Raw genomic sequence first — 14,351 nt, forward strand, 5'->3', positions numbered from 1 at the left:
AAGGTGCTACGGACGGTTAACCCTTTTAGCCCCGAAAGTTAGTTATTCTGCATCCTACAGAATTTTATTTACGCTTGGGCAAAGTACTATTCGAAACGGCAGGATTATTTCCTGCTATAAAACCCAACACTATAGAAAAACAGTACGTTTAGAAAAAAAAATCATGTTTGGCAGAAAAACGACATTTTCTAGAAAACACCTGGGGGTCATACTGGTTAGGATTGGCACGTAAACGATATGCACACACGTCACACAACTGATTTTTCGTACCGGAAGCGCACGGTGCCCCCCCCCCCCCCCCCCCCCCCCTCTAAAAATAACATCCTCTCATATCTGCTAAAGTGTCACGACCGATGGGGCTTCACAGGATCTGGGCGATCTCACGGATCAAATGAGAGAAGAAAGAAATAGCGAGCTCAACGCGTACACATCTGAGAATGTAATCGAACTGTGCACTCGCTACTTCCTTCCTACTCATCATCTCCGTCTTCATCTTGCTCCTCAGAATCATTGCCGTCATCTTCGGATGCCCGTTTTCGCTTGCCTTGGCGAATCGAATCTTTTTTAGGTGGGGAGGAATTGTCTTTCCATCATTCCAGAGGTCATGCTAAAATTGGGCGCAGGTAAGCGTGTTGCCAGCCTCCACACGGCAAACTTGCCTGCAAAGAGGGACACGGCCGCCATGATAGTCACCACACGCTCGACAGAATAGCTCGTCTCAGGCCAAGATAAGTACTTCTCTGTCCGGCGAATTTATACAAATTTGTTTTTTTTGTACTCCACTCAAATGTTACATGCTTTTCATTGGCTAAAAATATTCTGCTCTGAATGACTGGTAGACGGCAGCAATTAGTGGCTCGTGGGCAAATGGCACTGGATTCACTTTTGTGCAGCCCGCGGACAAGATGCCTCGAACTCCAGAAAGCGCGACGTAACTCCGCAGAAACGGGTGGTCATTGGTCTGTACCTCGCCGGACTCAGCGAGAACAGCCGGCTCCCTCGCGGCAGCAAGAAGCTCGCCATGCAGACCTTCAAGACCAGCCGGGGCTCCGTCGACAGCATCTGGAGGCTGCGACGGAAGTAAGACGCAGCTTAAAATATAGCCTTAAATTTTAAACTGAAGAGATTGGATAAAAACAAGGAAGGGGAAGATGAGCATTCATATCAGCCGAGTGAAACCTCGGTTTTCAAACGGCAATTCCACAGTACGTAGGCGCGTTGTTTAGATGTAGCAAGGGATGGGAAGGTGCACAAATTGCTGACGATACCGTAATAATGTTTTGATATAATATCGCTATCTCCACGCACAGTTACGAAAAAAGGCTTTGACACAATGAAAACCAGATGATTCTTGCGCAGTTATTTACGCACTGGATGAAGTTAACGAACAGCAAAAAAAATACGTGGAAATTTGCCTTGATCTGCTCTTTAATTTCGACTGGTCTGTGGCCGACAACTACAAAAACTGACAAACTAATCGAGCAAGGGGTGATATTCGTATAAATTCGCCGGACAGAGAAGTATGTTAACCCCTTGAAACCGGCAGCCTGTATAATACAGGTTCAAAAAAAAGCTTAACCTGTATTATACAGGTTAAGCTTCTTTGACTTGGAGTTTGTATGAACCATAACAAAAACAATACATCCTTTGGAAAAGTGGGACTCCCTCGTACAGGCGCGTGCAATCGGGACAAGCGCGTGCAGTACTAGATACCAGAGGTATGGTGCAGTGTTTGCACATCAGCATTCGTTTTGGACAGGCAAACTGGCGCCAGCCACTCAATCCCCCCATTTCGGAAAGCGCCGCCGTGGGGAGAGAATGTCGTTTACCGGCGTGTGGAGAACGCTGACAAAGCAAGGCTGGACGTCGAAGAAATCTGTGGGGCTCTCCGACAATGCATTCTACATCCGCCCAGGGAAGTCGGTGAAGGGCGTGCGGGGAGAGGACTACTTCGTTGGAACGCAGGAGCTCTTTGACTACTTGGACAAGCTCGCTGCTGGTGCGTCCCCCTGATTTGTTTGGAGTTTGGCAGCTGTCTAACTTGTGTCTTGGTGTAGGAGGTGCTGAGGACTCTGTTCATGAAGACGCTGGACCTGGCGACCCAGCGAGGACTACTGGTACGCCGAATTCCTGGTAAATCTGTATTATACATGCCTTGCATGGATGCTAACCTGTATGATACTGGTGATTACACAGCCAATCCTCCGAGGACGCGCAGCAAACGCAAGAAAACAACAACTGCAACGGATGAGCCCAGAGCAGATGGCAAGGAGCGCCAACCTGTTGCCCCACCAGGTACATTATCTGGCAAACCTGTATTATACCTGGCGGTTTTGGGTGCTAACCTGTACGATACTGGTGACTACGCAGAACATCACTCGAAGCAACCAGGCCACCCTCCGAGAACGCGTGGCAAACGCAAGAGGACAGCGACTGCTGTGGATGAGCCCCCTCCTGAGCACGAGGACCAGCAACCTGACACACCCGGCGGCCAGCCAGTTCAAGCTCTTGAGGCGATGTCGCCCCATGACATGAGCGGGCCCGTTGATTCAAATGCACAGAGCTCAAGCTCAGACGGTCTGTTCTCGAGTTCTAGTGAGATATTTCTGACGGTGGCTAACGTACTGTGTGATACCAATACTGTAGACGATGCGCCTAGTCGACGAAGTTTAGCCGCTGCATTTGAAAGTGTTGAAAGCACTGACCAAGCAAGCGCAGACCTCCATCAGAGCGATGAAGAAACCAAGGAAGACGAGGTTGTCGACGACATGCTTGGTGCGTTATCCTGTCAATACAGGTTTGCATTCCATTGTATACAGGTTAGAGAACCTAACGTGTATCGCTAATATGTACTGTAGATGCAAACATATATCGCTCAGGTGAAAACCCATCCGAATACGTCGCATTGGAGTCCGATGTTGAGAATGATGATGGTGCTTCGCTAAATGGAGATGAAGGCGATGATGAATCACATATGTCTGACGATGATTTGCCGTTGTGGCCTGATATGCCGTCGTTCCGAATGCATCCCCATCTCATCGAGGCGTGTGGAGGCCAGGCACGTATCGAAGATGGAAGTGTGCGTGAAGAGTTTCTGCGGGGTCTGGAGAGCATGGACAGTAACGGATGGAGTAAACCAGCAACCCATGAACCGTATGACTACATGATGCAGCCGTATGAGGAAAGACCCGCAGATGCAATGAAAGAAGACTACCCTTATCTCTACTCGGGAACGTCTGGACCTACTAGGCAAGCGCTGAAGGCGGCAGCAACTGCGTCCGGTGCCTTCTTCTTCTTTGCTGAACCTGAACTTTGGGAATCCATTGCTGATACGAGCAACGATTACTTTGCTGAGAAGATTGACGAACGTGTGAATGGGCTCCACTTGAAGCAGCTAGCGCGTGCTCAGAAGCATGCTGGTTTCAAGCCCAAGTCACTCGAAAAGTTGCGTCAAGATATGGAGGAAATGGAAGCAATAAGTGGTCGGGAACTGTGCATTTTTATTGGTTTGTTGGTTGCACGAACTGTCGTGCCAAATAAAGAGAAGCTGGCACACCACTGGAAAAAGGTTGATGAAGGTGCTATTCCACGCGGCTGTTTCGGAAACTATATGGCACGTGACCGCTTCATGCACATTTCCAGAAATCTGCACTTTAGTTGCAACAGTGACCCTCGTGCGCGTGTTGACAGGGCCTGGAAGCTGCGGCCAGTAGTGGATGCACTGCAAAGGACATTTGCGGCTGGATATACCCCACCGGCTATCATGGCGTTTGATGAGGCCATGCTTCCATCCAGGTCTTCGTTCAACCGCATGCGAGTTTTCATGAAAGCCAAACCCCGCAAATGGGGCACGAAGCTGTTTATGTTGTGCTGTTCCCGCACCGCGTACTGCATTCGGTAAGTAGCGAGCGTGCCTTCGGGTGCGCTCGCTTTTTTTTTATCGCTAAGTTATCTAAACCTGTATGGTACCGCCTGAGCGCTAATCCACTCTGTCTTATACAGGTTTGAGGTCTACTGTGGCAAGACAAACCAAGAAAACGACAACAAAACTGGTCCCGCTGCTGTGGCACGCAACCTTCGCCATGTATTTGGTCGTTATGGCACTGAAGGAAACGACTTCAGGCTGGTTGTCACCGACCGGTATTACACGTCAATCCCTTTGGCACTGCAGCTACTAACGATGAACTTTTATCTCGTGGGGACAATCAATACAGCGAGGCTTGGCTTACCTGAGGAGATAGTGGGGTCTCGCAAGAAGAAGGGGGAGAAAAAGAAAGTTTCTATCCCGAAGAAGCGCCCGCAAAGTGTTGATCGGGCACTTTTGCTGTAAGCGAGTTCACTCAGCTTCCAATAATGAAGGCAATACGGTGGTGGGATTCCCAAGCTGTATATCTGTTGGCTACCGGTGGTAGTGATGCGATGGATCGTGTCGTGAGGCGAGAAGAGATTTCTGGAATGCAAAAGGAGTTCGCGTGCCCTCGGATCATGAAGGATTATCATACGTTCATGGGTGGAGTGGACGTGCACGACCAACTCCGTCTGCAAAGGTATGTCTTCCATCCTGGAGTATACAGGTTACGGATTGAGCTAAACCTGTATTATACTGTTCCTTAGGTACTCGCTTCAGCTTGCGATCAAGTACAAGAAATACTACAAGTCGCTGTTTCTTGGTCTGATTGATCTTGTCACTGTGAACGCGTACATCACGCACAACGCTGCACGGGCGGCTGCAGGGCTGCAGAAGCTTAGTCACGTCAAGTTTATGAAGCAGTTGCACCTGGAGCTCTGCCAACTCCGCGAGGAAGACTGGGATGCTCTCCTGCGTGACGACGGGCAAGCCACTCCGACCCAGTCTCCAGCAGCGGGATCCGGCCGACGAGCTGTACATTTTCCGCTGAAGAACGAGAAAATGCGTCCGGGCAACGACGGGAAGGGCCAGAAGCAATGTGTGCGAGCCTGCAAAGTGTGCTCTTGGATGAAGGGTATTTCTGGAACGATCGCAAACGACACGTCAACGTACTGCAGCTTCTGCAAGCTCAAGGTGAAGGGAAAGACGCTGCAGAACAACCCACAAGCGCAGCGAGTATTCCTGTGCGACAAGGTGCGTCATACGCACAATGGAGCCGCGATGTCCTGCTTCGAACTGTGGCACAAGGGGTGGCGGAACGGCACGCGGCGCCCAGCCAGCAAGAGCAAGCTTCGCGCGCGCACCCCGGTCGAGGTTTGCGAGGAAGAGGTCCAGTCGTCAAGTGATGAGTCGTCCGGCGAGCGCCAGGCGAAGAGAGCGCGCCAGAACAGCTGAATCCAGCTGGTGCGTTTATCTTAATTTCAATATACGCATTTTTGGTCATCAATGTGTTGTGTTGGTTGCTGATGGAGACGCTCCCAAAGTCGGGACACAACGCGACGCATCTCTGCGCAATGTTCAGTCTGTAACACAGCTCATACAGGTTATCATTCGTTAACCAGTATCTTTTGGCATCGAATCCTGTATATACCTGTTAGGCCAGCAAAGGTGTAGGGGAAAAATGCGCTTATCCAATATACAGGATACGGAGTTATATAGGCATTTGTAGTGGGCCCTTTCTACGACATACATGTTAATTCCTTAGCTTTCAGGGGGATCTGAAACCCCTCCGGGCTCAAGGGGTTAACATCTGGGAAACTGATGCTTCATGACAGTATTTTACAACACAGTTGAGAGCAAAACGAAGACTAAATTTGAGTTGAATTGCTCAGCCTTAGAAGATTGTTCGTCGTATCTCTCGTCGTAACTGGAAGCATATTGGTGGAAATACAAAACAAAACTTGTTCGATGCTGGACAAATCGATATAAGCTCTGTGGATACCGTGATACTTCCGCAGTTGAAGGCACGCATGCAATGTAAACGCTGGCTACACGACTGTAACGGCGATTTGTATACAGTTTTCTCATGTTTACTGCCGTGGTAGATCTCATCGGTTAGCGCAGTGAGTATTCGTGGCACTAGAAATGCAACAATTTTGCCGTATCGAATACAATGTGGTCAATACGCATAAGTAGCTAGGGTCATTACAGTCTGGGCTCTCCGTTTGACAGATGATGTGAGGAAATAATCGCTACAGGTATTGACTGGTGTCCAAAAGTATACTATGTGCACTGTTACATTGAACGGAAGGCTAAGTACGCTCGTAGTTACGTGGTCCCACTCACCGTTATCAAATGAGGTCGAGATGAAGTGTCATCTAGGCTTCTGGGCTATTCTGCTGAGGTTGGCCAAGAAGTACCCGCTCAAACGGCACTGTTTGCACGTAGTGTCCTACAACCAGATGGTACTATCACAAACGCTAAGAAGGGTGAGTGGCTACGACGACGCGCAGGTGCTAAACTATGGGGCTTATGGATGAATTTCCAGCCACAAGAGCGCAATGACTACTTCAAAAACAACGAAGACCCGAGTTTCCCATCGGCTGAATACCCGTATGGAATAATGGACGATCGTAAGGACAACTCTAATATCATCGCGTGGTGCCAAGCGATCTTACTACATCTTTAGTTCTATCCGAAGATGTACCAGCAACTCAACCTACATCTCCTATGGATCCCGAATTTAAGAAGTCTCTCACCGATCTTAAATAAATATCATCAAGGTGTTCTAGAAGCTGCGCTACCAACTGAAGCCACAGCTTTGGCACGCGCAATAGGGTCCAGAGACGTTCAAGAGGTCTTGCGCCATGCGATCGAGGTTGCAGGTGGTATGGGGGCAGCATTAGCGAACATCATTTCTCCTCCTGAAAGGAAAACGATGTTGAAGACCACTAAAAGGTATGTCCGGCACACGCGCGGAGCTGCAACCCAAATGCTGATGTGTGAAGAAGCAGAAGCAACTGATGCTGTCGATTTGACCGAAATAAATGCGAAAGTTTGTAACTGCGCTCTTTAAAACTTCACTAGTAAAACTATTCGCGAGAATTGAGGCGCTCAAGAGCTCTTATGACGAAAAACTACAGTTTACCTGTACGAGATCTAGCTACCTAAGGAACTTGTACTGGCTACGGAACGAAGGTGCGGGTCTGTCAGTAGAATCCGCGAACGAATTGAATCCATCACCCCGCCCCTCCATGAACACAAAAAGTTCGCGAGGATCAATAGCGAGTGTAGGTAGTTAGGCGATTCCTCAATACACTATCTTGTTCTTGAAAAAGATATATTTCCCATCGCATCAATGATGTGTAGCCGCTAAATCAAACTTTGTTTCGATATTTTTACACTCGAAGCGATTCCACTCAATCCACTTCTCCATACGCTTAATGTCGAGTTCAATCTTAGTATTGAGACAGTCAAACCAGTCGCGCATTTCCTTCATCTCCTACCCCACCTTTATGCGCTTGGCGTTGTAATTGCGATTCCTTGATCTTCACGCAAGGCAGAATTAGCTTCATGCGGTCGTCAACCTTGGCGTGACCGCCCTTCTGCGGTGTGCTGTTCTTAACAGTCTGCAAATGGGCGGCACGGACCTTCCTAATGACCTCAAGACGGGCCACACACCAAGGCATGATGAACAGAACGTTGCGTCTCATCCAGCGTATTCTTGCACTTCTCACAGCATTCATTGACAGCATGCAGTCGGCATTGTGATCCTACAAAAGAGTGCCGGCCTCTAACAGAAGATAAGCTGTCAATTGTCCTGTTCGCGGCACATCCCCTCCTTGCGCTTCATGCTACACATATGTCGACTCCGTGTGCATGCTCCTTGTCAGCTCCATTCAGTCTTCATCGACAATTTGAGATCATTTAGTGCTGCTGTTGTCAGATGTGTTTTGGTAAAAAGTTTGCCTTTATGCGAGATCGGGGGCACCAAACGGGTTAGGCTTAATCACGGTGTTGTACTCGCGCCCACAAAGTTCACTGAAACCTTACCGTGATCGAGTTGGCCATTCTGAAGAGCTAGACACTTGTGGTTTTTCTGTTCAAAGAGTTTATTATGGACGGGTCTTGCCGCTTGCCAATCACTCGTTCATGTTTGCCACAAGAGCAATATGCGAATGCTCCAGATTAGATCGCTTCTCCTCAGCGTGTGCTACATAGTATTGAATTGGATGCAGACTAGATAGTGAGGGCAGTGTAAGCTCCGATAATTCAATCACTTCTGAACTTCCATTCTCCCCACAAGTGCCTTCGCTTCGGTCTTCTTCTTCCGGTGGTGAATCTTTCCTTCCCTTCGCTCCGCCCAAGTTCTACGTTACCCAAGATCCGTGATCATTATCCCTTTTAAGTATCTACTGATAAGTTAACCCTTTCTTGGTCGTTGGGGGCGTTTAGCCCGCTTTGGAGGGTGTATTCTCGAGTATCACTCGTGTCACCCATGAAATCAAGGTTGGATTTTGCCGATGGCATCGGCTTTATTTTCTTGGCCAATTGGCAAACGCCATCGCAAAATGCCGTGCTATACAACGTATACGATTATGTAGACACACAAAATCGGATACTGTTATACGGTGCCTGGAATCACTCCTATTCGAAAACGACGGGTATCAGTGCTTCTTTGACGGCCTTATGACTTGACCGTCTATAGTATAATATAGCCAGGGCAAAAGTGTCCGTTCACGAAAGGGTTATCAAATCATTTAAATAAATTAATCTAATAATAACAATCGACGCGCATGCCTTTGTTTGATTGTTACGTCGTTTTGAGACGCGATATTCTTGCTATTCGAAAGCATTGAACCAATAAGGCTCCATTATATTGGGACCAACATCGGGGACGTTTACAATAAAGTCACTTTATCGAACGTGTGTGTCAAAATTCATACCTCTATTCTCACCATTTTGGATAGTACAAAATCCATCACAACCAAGTGCTGAAAGTCACACGACAACTAATCTACAATCGAGGTGACAGTTCAGTCTGCGAGCTGATCTTATACGTTTGATAAGTCCTAACAGGTAGTATAAACCGACTTACCAACAATTTTAAGATAAAAATCATGGAAGATCGCCATAGACGCGTGTTTCAAAGCCCAAAACGAGCCATGACTCATAGTTACTAGCTTATTTAGCCTGGAATCACGTATTATGAACCATCGTTGGTACCTCAAATCATAGAAATGTCATAAACTATCTTGGTTTTGTAGTTTTTAATCGTGTTTAATGTCAATATGACATCTGGTCGGATACCACTATCATATAGCCTACCTCCATCCTGTATTATCTGTCGAAACTTAATATTTTGATATGGCTTTTGGCCTTCTATACATTGGCTATATAAACAAGTGTTGGTAGGCGCCCATTTTCCAACGGATGAGGACCACAAAAAGTTATTTTCGGATTTTCACGTTTTTACGCTTTTATCTTAAAGTAAAACACACAACTTTAAAGTTGTGCTGATCAAATTATTTTATTTTTTATTTTTAATATCTAGTTCACGTTTTAACTAAATATTTTTTAAAATATATATAAAGTTAAGTCGTGTTGTGTGTGATTTGTGTTGACTGTTTTATTAAGAGTTCCCAAAATAATGTGGTCCACACTCATGTCCGGGACCTGCTACAATCTAATCCCCCCTCTGTGCCGAGCCAAAAAGGCGAAGAGACCAGCGGAGAGAAGTCAAAGCGAGGGGAAACCCCAGTCTGCAGTCTTTGGAGCTACTTGCACCCATGGACGCGAATCAGCTTCGCGAACTGGAGACGCTATGCCGTGTGCTCTACGAGAGCGGCAACGAGGCTGAACGCTCGCACGCGCAGCAAGCTGTGCTTATCCTGCAGAGCTCAGCTGAGTACATTCCACAGTGTCAGTACGTGCTGGACAACTCGTCGTCGCCCTACGCGTTGCTCGTGGCCAGCACCAGCCTAACCAAGCTCATCACCTCGCACTGGAACAACTTTACCACACCACAGCGCGTTGATATCCGTAAGCCAGCACTTATATCATTACCCCATGCTGCTCTACTTCAACACTTATCCTTGTTATTGTGTCTATCGCCAATGCTAGGTAACTATGTGCTAGGCTACTTGGCTCAGAAGGGACCCACACTGGAGAAATTCGTGACCACATCGCTTATCCAAATGGTCTGTCGCCTCACCAAGTACGGCTGGTTCGACGACGAGCAGCACCGCGAGATTGTGGCCGAAGTGACGAAGTTTCTACAGGCCACAGTGGACCACTGCGTCATCGGTCTGCAGATCTTGAGTGAACTCGTCACAGAGATGAATTTGCCCGTGGCAGGACGCAACATCACATTCCACCGCAAGATCGCAGTATCTTTTCGAGAAGATTCGCTCTTCCGGATCTTCCAGGTGGCGCTCACATCCATTAAGCAGCTCCAGATGCACAATATTCGAGGTGCCTCGCCGCAACAGGAAGCCAGGATGGGTGACCAAGCGCTGTCATTGCTCATCAAGTGCTTGTCCTTCGACTTTATCGGCACCAACCCGGACGAATCGTCCGAAGAGACAGGCTCACTGCAGGTTCCCACGTCGTGGCGCTCGGTTATCCAAGATCCAGACACGTTGCAGCTGCTTTTTGATTTTTACAAGACGACCAACCCGCCAAACACGTCCAAGTGTCTCGAGGCGCTCATGTTGTTTGCATCAGTGCGACGAAATCTCTTTTCGCCGGACAAGGAGCGCAGTGTTTATCTCGCTAACCTGTTGAAAGGAATCTGCGCTATCTTGCGCGCACAAGAAGGGCTATCGGACCAGCAAAACTACCACGAGTTCTGCCGTCTGATTGGCCGTTTGAAGTCGAATTACCAGCTCTCGGAGCTCATGAAGACCGAGTCTTTTCAGGAATGGATGGACCTCACGCCCGATTTTACGATCAAGTCTTTCCGGCAGTGGCAATGGTCTGCGAACTCGACACATTATTTGCTTGCATTATGGGCGAGACTTGTGGCTGCATTGCCTTACGTGCGCGCAGACTCAGTGCCAGGCTCTCCGAACTCAGGGGCAGTTAACTTCCTGGACACACGCATTCCTCAGGTGATTCAGGCTTATTTACAGTCGCGTCTGGATTCTGCCGAGCAATGCGCACTTGATGATACGCTGGACAACCCGCTGGATGACGAAGGTGGTCTGTACGAGCAGTTAGAGAAATTGCCGACGCTATGCCACTTCAACTATCGTCAGACTGGGGAGTACATCGTATCGGTATTGGACCCAATTCTGAATCAATATGCAAAAGCCTGCAGCATCTTGGACCAAAATGGCGGGGCAGCGATCGCCCCGCAGCAGCAGCAGTTGCAAAGCATGGAGAACCAGGCGGCTTGGCTCGTATATGCTATTGGCGCCATTATAGGCGGCCAAACTTACTCCTCAACGTCAACGGAAGGCGACGAGCTAGTAGATGCGGACCTCTCACAGCGAGTTTTCCGCGCGATGCAGTTGACAGAGCATCGGATCATCGCGTCGGGCGGCCAGACGAAGCCTAGTGTGCACTTTGAGTTATCGTTGCTCTACTACTTTAGCAGCTTCCGCAAGAGTTACATTGGCGAGCAGCACGGCATGCCTTCGGCCCCTACGCCGTCGTCCTCTATGCAGCCTGCGTCGGCCGGGTCGGCCTCGTCGCCTATTATGGCTCCTAGCGAAAGTGCCATGTCATCTAAGCACAAAGCATACTTGCGCATGTTCGAGCGGCTAGGACTGGGCGACCACACGGTCGTCGTGAATATGATGGTAACGAAAGTGGGCAACAATCTCAAATTTTGGGGTGAGATGGAGGTGGTTATTAGCAAGACTCTGGCGCTTTTCTTCGAGGTTGCATCTGGATACTCCTCAGGCAAACTTCTGCTCGGGTTGGAAACCGTGCAGTACCTTATCGGAAACCACACAGCGGAAGAGTTCCCATTCCTAGCTGTTCCCGCTAATACTCGGCACCGGACGACGTTCCACTCGACCATCGCGCGGCTTATTTTCACGACAGCGTTCGATGAATCTTCAGAGCGGTTCGAGCGATTCATGGAGCCTATCGAGAACGTGCTGAACCAGCTCCTACAGACACCGAACTACCGTGTGCCCGAGGTCCGCGAGGCTGTAATTGGTGTGTGTCGAGATCTACGAGGTATTATCCAGCAGACGCACAACCGACGCACGTATAGTTGCATCTTCGATCTGCTGTATCCCGCCTACTTCCCGGTTTTCGTTCGCGCCGCCGACGAGCTGTATGATCACCCCGCTGTGACCACCGCTCTGTTAAAGTTTTTGCAGGAGCTGGCGTACAACAAGGCTCAGCGTGTGACATTTGACCAGAGCTCAGCCAGCGGTATCTTGCTGTTTCGTGAGCTCAGCAGCGTTGTGGTAGCGTATGGCCGGCGGATACAACCAGTACCGGCAGGGAAGAATCCATACGGGGATAAGTATAAAGGCGTGGCGCTGTGTCTGGGTATTATGTACCGTGCGCTGGGTGGGAATTACGTGAACTTCGGCGTGTTCCAGCTGTACAATGACAAGTCATTGGAGAACGCGCTAGAGATCGCACTGCAGCTTGTCCTATCTATCCCTCACGAGGACTTGATGCACTACCCCAAGGTGAAGAACGCGTATTTCTTCTTCCTGGAGATTTTGTTTCGCAATCAGTTGGCGTCAGTGGTGGCGTTGGAGGACGGTATCTTTCGCCAGCTGGTGCAGTCACTGCATGAAGGTATGAACTCGTACGATCTGGCTATTGCTGCTCAGTGTGCGACGGCAGTCGACCACTTAGCGTCGTTGTATTTCCAGGAGATGAAGAAGAAGCGCGATACACCTGTGAAGCATGCTCTACGTGCACACGTGCAAGGTTCGCCCAACATGTGGTCAACACTTTTGGCGGCGTTGCTGGACATCCTAGTGTACGGCGAGGCGAATTCACAGTGGGCGCTTTCACGACCGATCCTGAGTCTCACACTGTGCAGCGAAGAAGCACTCACCAACTACCAACAGCAGTTGAGCTCGTCACAGCCACCGGAGAATCGTGCACAGATTGAGGAGGCTTTTGCCGCGCTGTTCGCAGACGTCCGTCCCAACCTGGAGGCAGCCAACCGCGACAAGTTCACACAGAGGCTCGGCCAGTTCCGCAACACACTACGCAGCTTCCTCACCATCCAGTAATTTAGTTGGCTCAACTACGAAGTACCAGCCTTGTGGTGACGTATTCGAACAGCGTGCGGGCTGTTCGTGTTGGATGATGAAGATACGTAGACATGCTAGGAGGACTGCGGGGCCGAGAACTGAATAATGAGGAGGTGACTAGTTATTAGATTGGTGCGTGCAGGGGCAGAGCGAGCAGGACCTTGTCATATTGAGGGATTTTGAGCGCATTGCTGACGCGAGTGCAGACGCATTAATTGAAAAATGCACCTGATAGACTAACAATGGGAATACACCACGGAGCACCACGTCATTGCTTGGTTTTTATGGAACAAGTGGGGTTGTATCTGACAGCATTGAAGAACTAGAGAGTGCTTGCTGACTGTTGGAGTGGTTGCCGTTTGGAGGCACGAGCGGTGACGACGGTACTATACCATGCTGGTATGTGATCTGGTTAGGAGGCAATTAGTTAGACAAGCAACGTTTCATGAACAAGAAAATCTTACCAGTGGCGGCTTCTTGGACGCAAGTGGGTATGTGATCTGGACCTTCAGCAAGAAAGGAAACGTTTTAAATCTGGGTAGCATGCGGTAACTCACTACCTGATTGCTTACCCAGGATCTGCCCCACGATCGAATTAACTGCCACTCGACATCAGCTCGCTCAAAACAGTGTCGCTTGTTTATTCTTAGCAGGAGTGCACGCACATATTGCTCGGCCTGCAAAACAGTACAAATAAAGTAAAGATACCCGATTGGTACCTCACGCAACACGCAGCAACGTACATCTCTGATGCAAAAGTTTGGACAAAAGAGAGAGAGGCCCAATGTGCAAGGGCAGCAGCCGTATCCGCAGCAAAAACAGAAGAAACACGGCCAATAGTCCTGCATCGTGTTGTTAATCTGGTTGATAGCGACTTCAAACTCCGTCTCCTTAACCTACAAACCATACATCAGATATTCAGCGTGAGGCCTCCTCAACCTCGAGTCTCAAGTTGTAGCGTACCAAATGACTGAGTTCAGACGGAAAGTCATCCTCGTAGGCTTGAGCTACGCCGGTCACGAAACGCATTCGAGTCGGATAAAGTCGCACCTCACCGTATTCCTTCTCGTCATCGGTGCGTGCGGAGCCCCGCACCATCACGACGGACGCCGCATTTGAGGAGGCATCGTGGAAGCTTGTAGCCACCATTGTTCACTCCAAACAGGAGTGATCCACCGAGAACTCCAACTCAGTGGCGGTCATTTACGGCGCTTTAGCACGCTTGCCCACCGCAGATTTGCGGATCGCGTCGTTTCGTGTTGGAACGA

At 49.1% G+C, this 14,351-nt stretch overlaps 5 protein-coding genes across 5 annotated transcripts; 3 read left to right on the forward strand and 2 right to left on the reverse strand.

Annotated features, from left to right (window-relative positions):
* Window positions 1-604: 604 nt before the first annotated feature.
* On the forward strand, window positions 605-1,084 carry PPTG_22923 (hypothetical protein; the record flags this gene model as incomplete). The annotated part of the gene is made up of 2 exons (XM_008907404.1): window positions 605-623; window positions 894-1,084. The coding sequence occupies 2 exons, from the start codon at window positions 605-607 to the stop codon at window positions 1,082-1,084; spliced, it is 210 nt and encodes a 69-aa protein (XP_008905652.1).
* Window positions 1,085-6,213: 5,129 nt separating this feature from the next.
* Window positions 6,214-6,536, forward strand: PPTG_22924 (hypothetical protein; the record flags this gene model as incomplete). The annotated part of the gene is made up of 2 exons (XM_008907405.1): window positions 6,214-6,312; window positions 6,396-6,536. 2 exons carry the CDS (start codon window positions 6,214-6,216, stop codon window positions 6,534-6,536), a joined length of 240 nt encoding a protein of 79 aa, XP_008905653.1.
* Window positions 6,537-7,014: 478 nt separating this feature from the next.
* On the reverse strand, window positions 7,015-7,918 carry PPTG_22925 (hypothetical protein; the record flags this gene model as incomplete). The annotated part of the gene is made up of 3 exons (XM_008907406.1): window positions 7,015-7,032; window positions 7,354-7,620; window positions 7,901-7,918. 3 exons carry the CDS (start codon window positions 7,916-7,918, stop codon window positions 7,015-7,017), a joined length of 303 nt encoding a protein of 100 aa, XP_008905654.1.
* A 1,630-nt stretch (window positions 7,919-9,548) lies between these two features.
* On the forward strand, window positions 9,549-13,564 carry PPTG_11140 (hypothetical protein). Its single transcript, XM_008907407.1, has 2 exons — window positions 9,549-9,889; window positions 9,971-13,564. Exons 1-2 carry the CDS (start codon window positions 9,637-9,639, stop codon window positions 13,060-13,062), a joined length of 3,345 nt encoding a protein of 1,114 aa, XP_008905655.1. The 5' UTR covers window positions 9,549-9,636; the 3' UTR covers window positions 13,063-13,564.
* On the reverse strand, window positions 13,366-14,232 carry PPTG_11141 (hypothetical protein; the record flags this gene model as incomplete). Its single annotated transcript, XM_008907408.1, has 5 exons — window positions 13,366-13,491; window positions 13,548-13,589; window positions 13,656-13,760; window positions 13,827-13,979; window positions 14,047-14,232. The coding sequence occupies 5 exons, from the start codon at window positions 14,230-14,232 to the stop codon at window positions 13,366-13,368; spliced, it is 612 nt and encodes a 203-aa protein (XP_008905656.1).
* Window positions 14,233-14,351: the final 119 nt, after the last annotated feature.

Source organism: Phytophthora parasitica (genome assembly GCF_000247585.1).
Source record: "Phytophthora parasitica INRA-310 unplaced genomic scaffold supercont2.26, whole genome shotgun sequence".
Classification (NCBI taxonomy): Eukaryota; Oomycota; class Peronosporomycetes; order Peronosporales; family Peronosporaceae; genus Phytophthora; species Phytophthora nicotianae.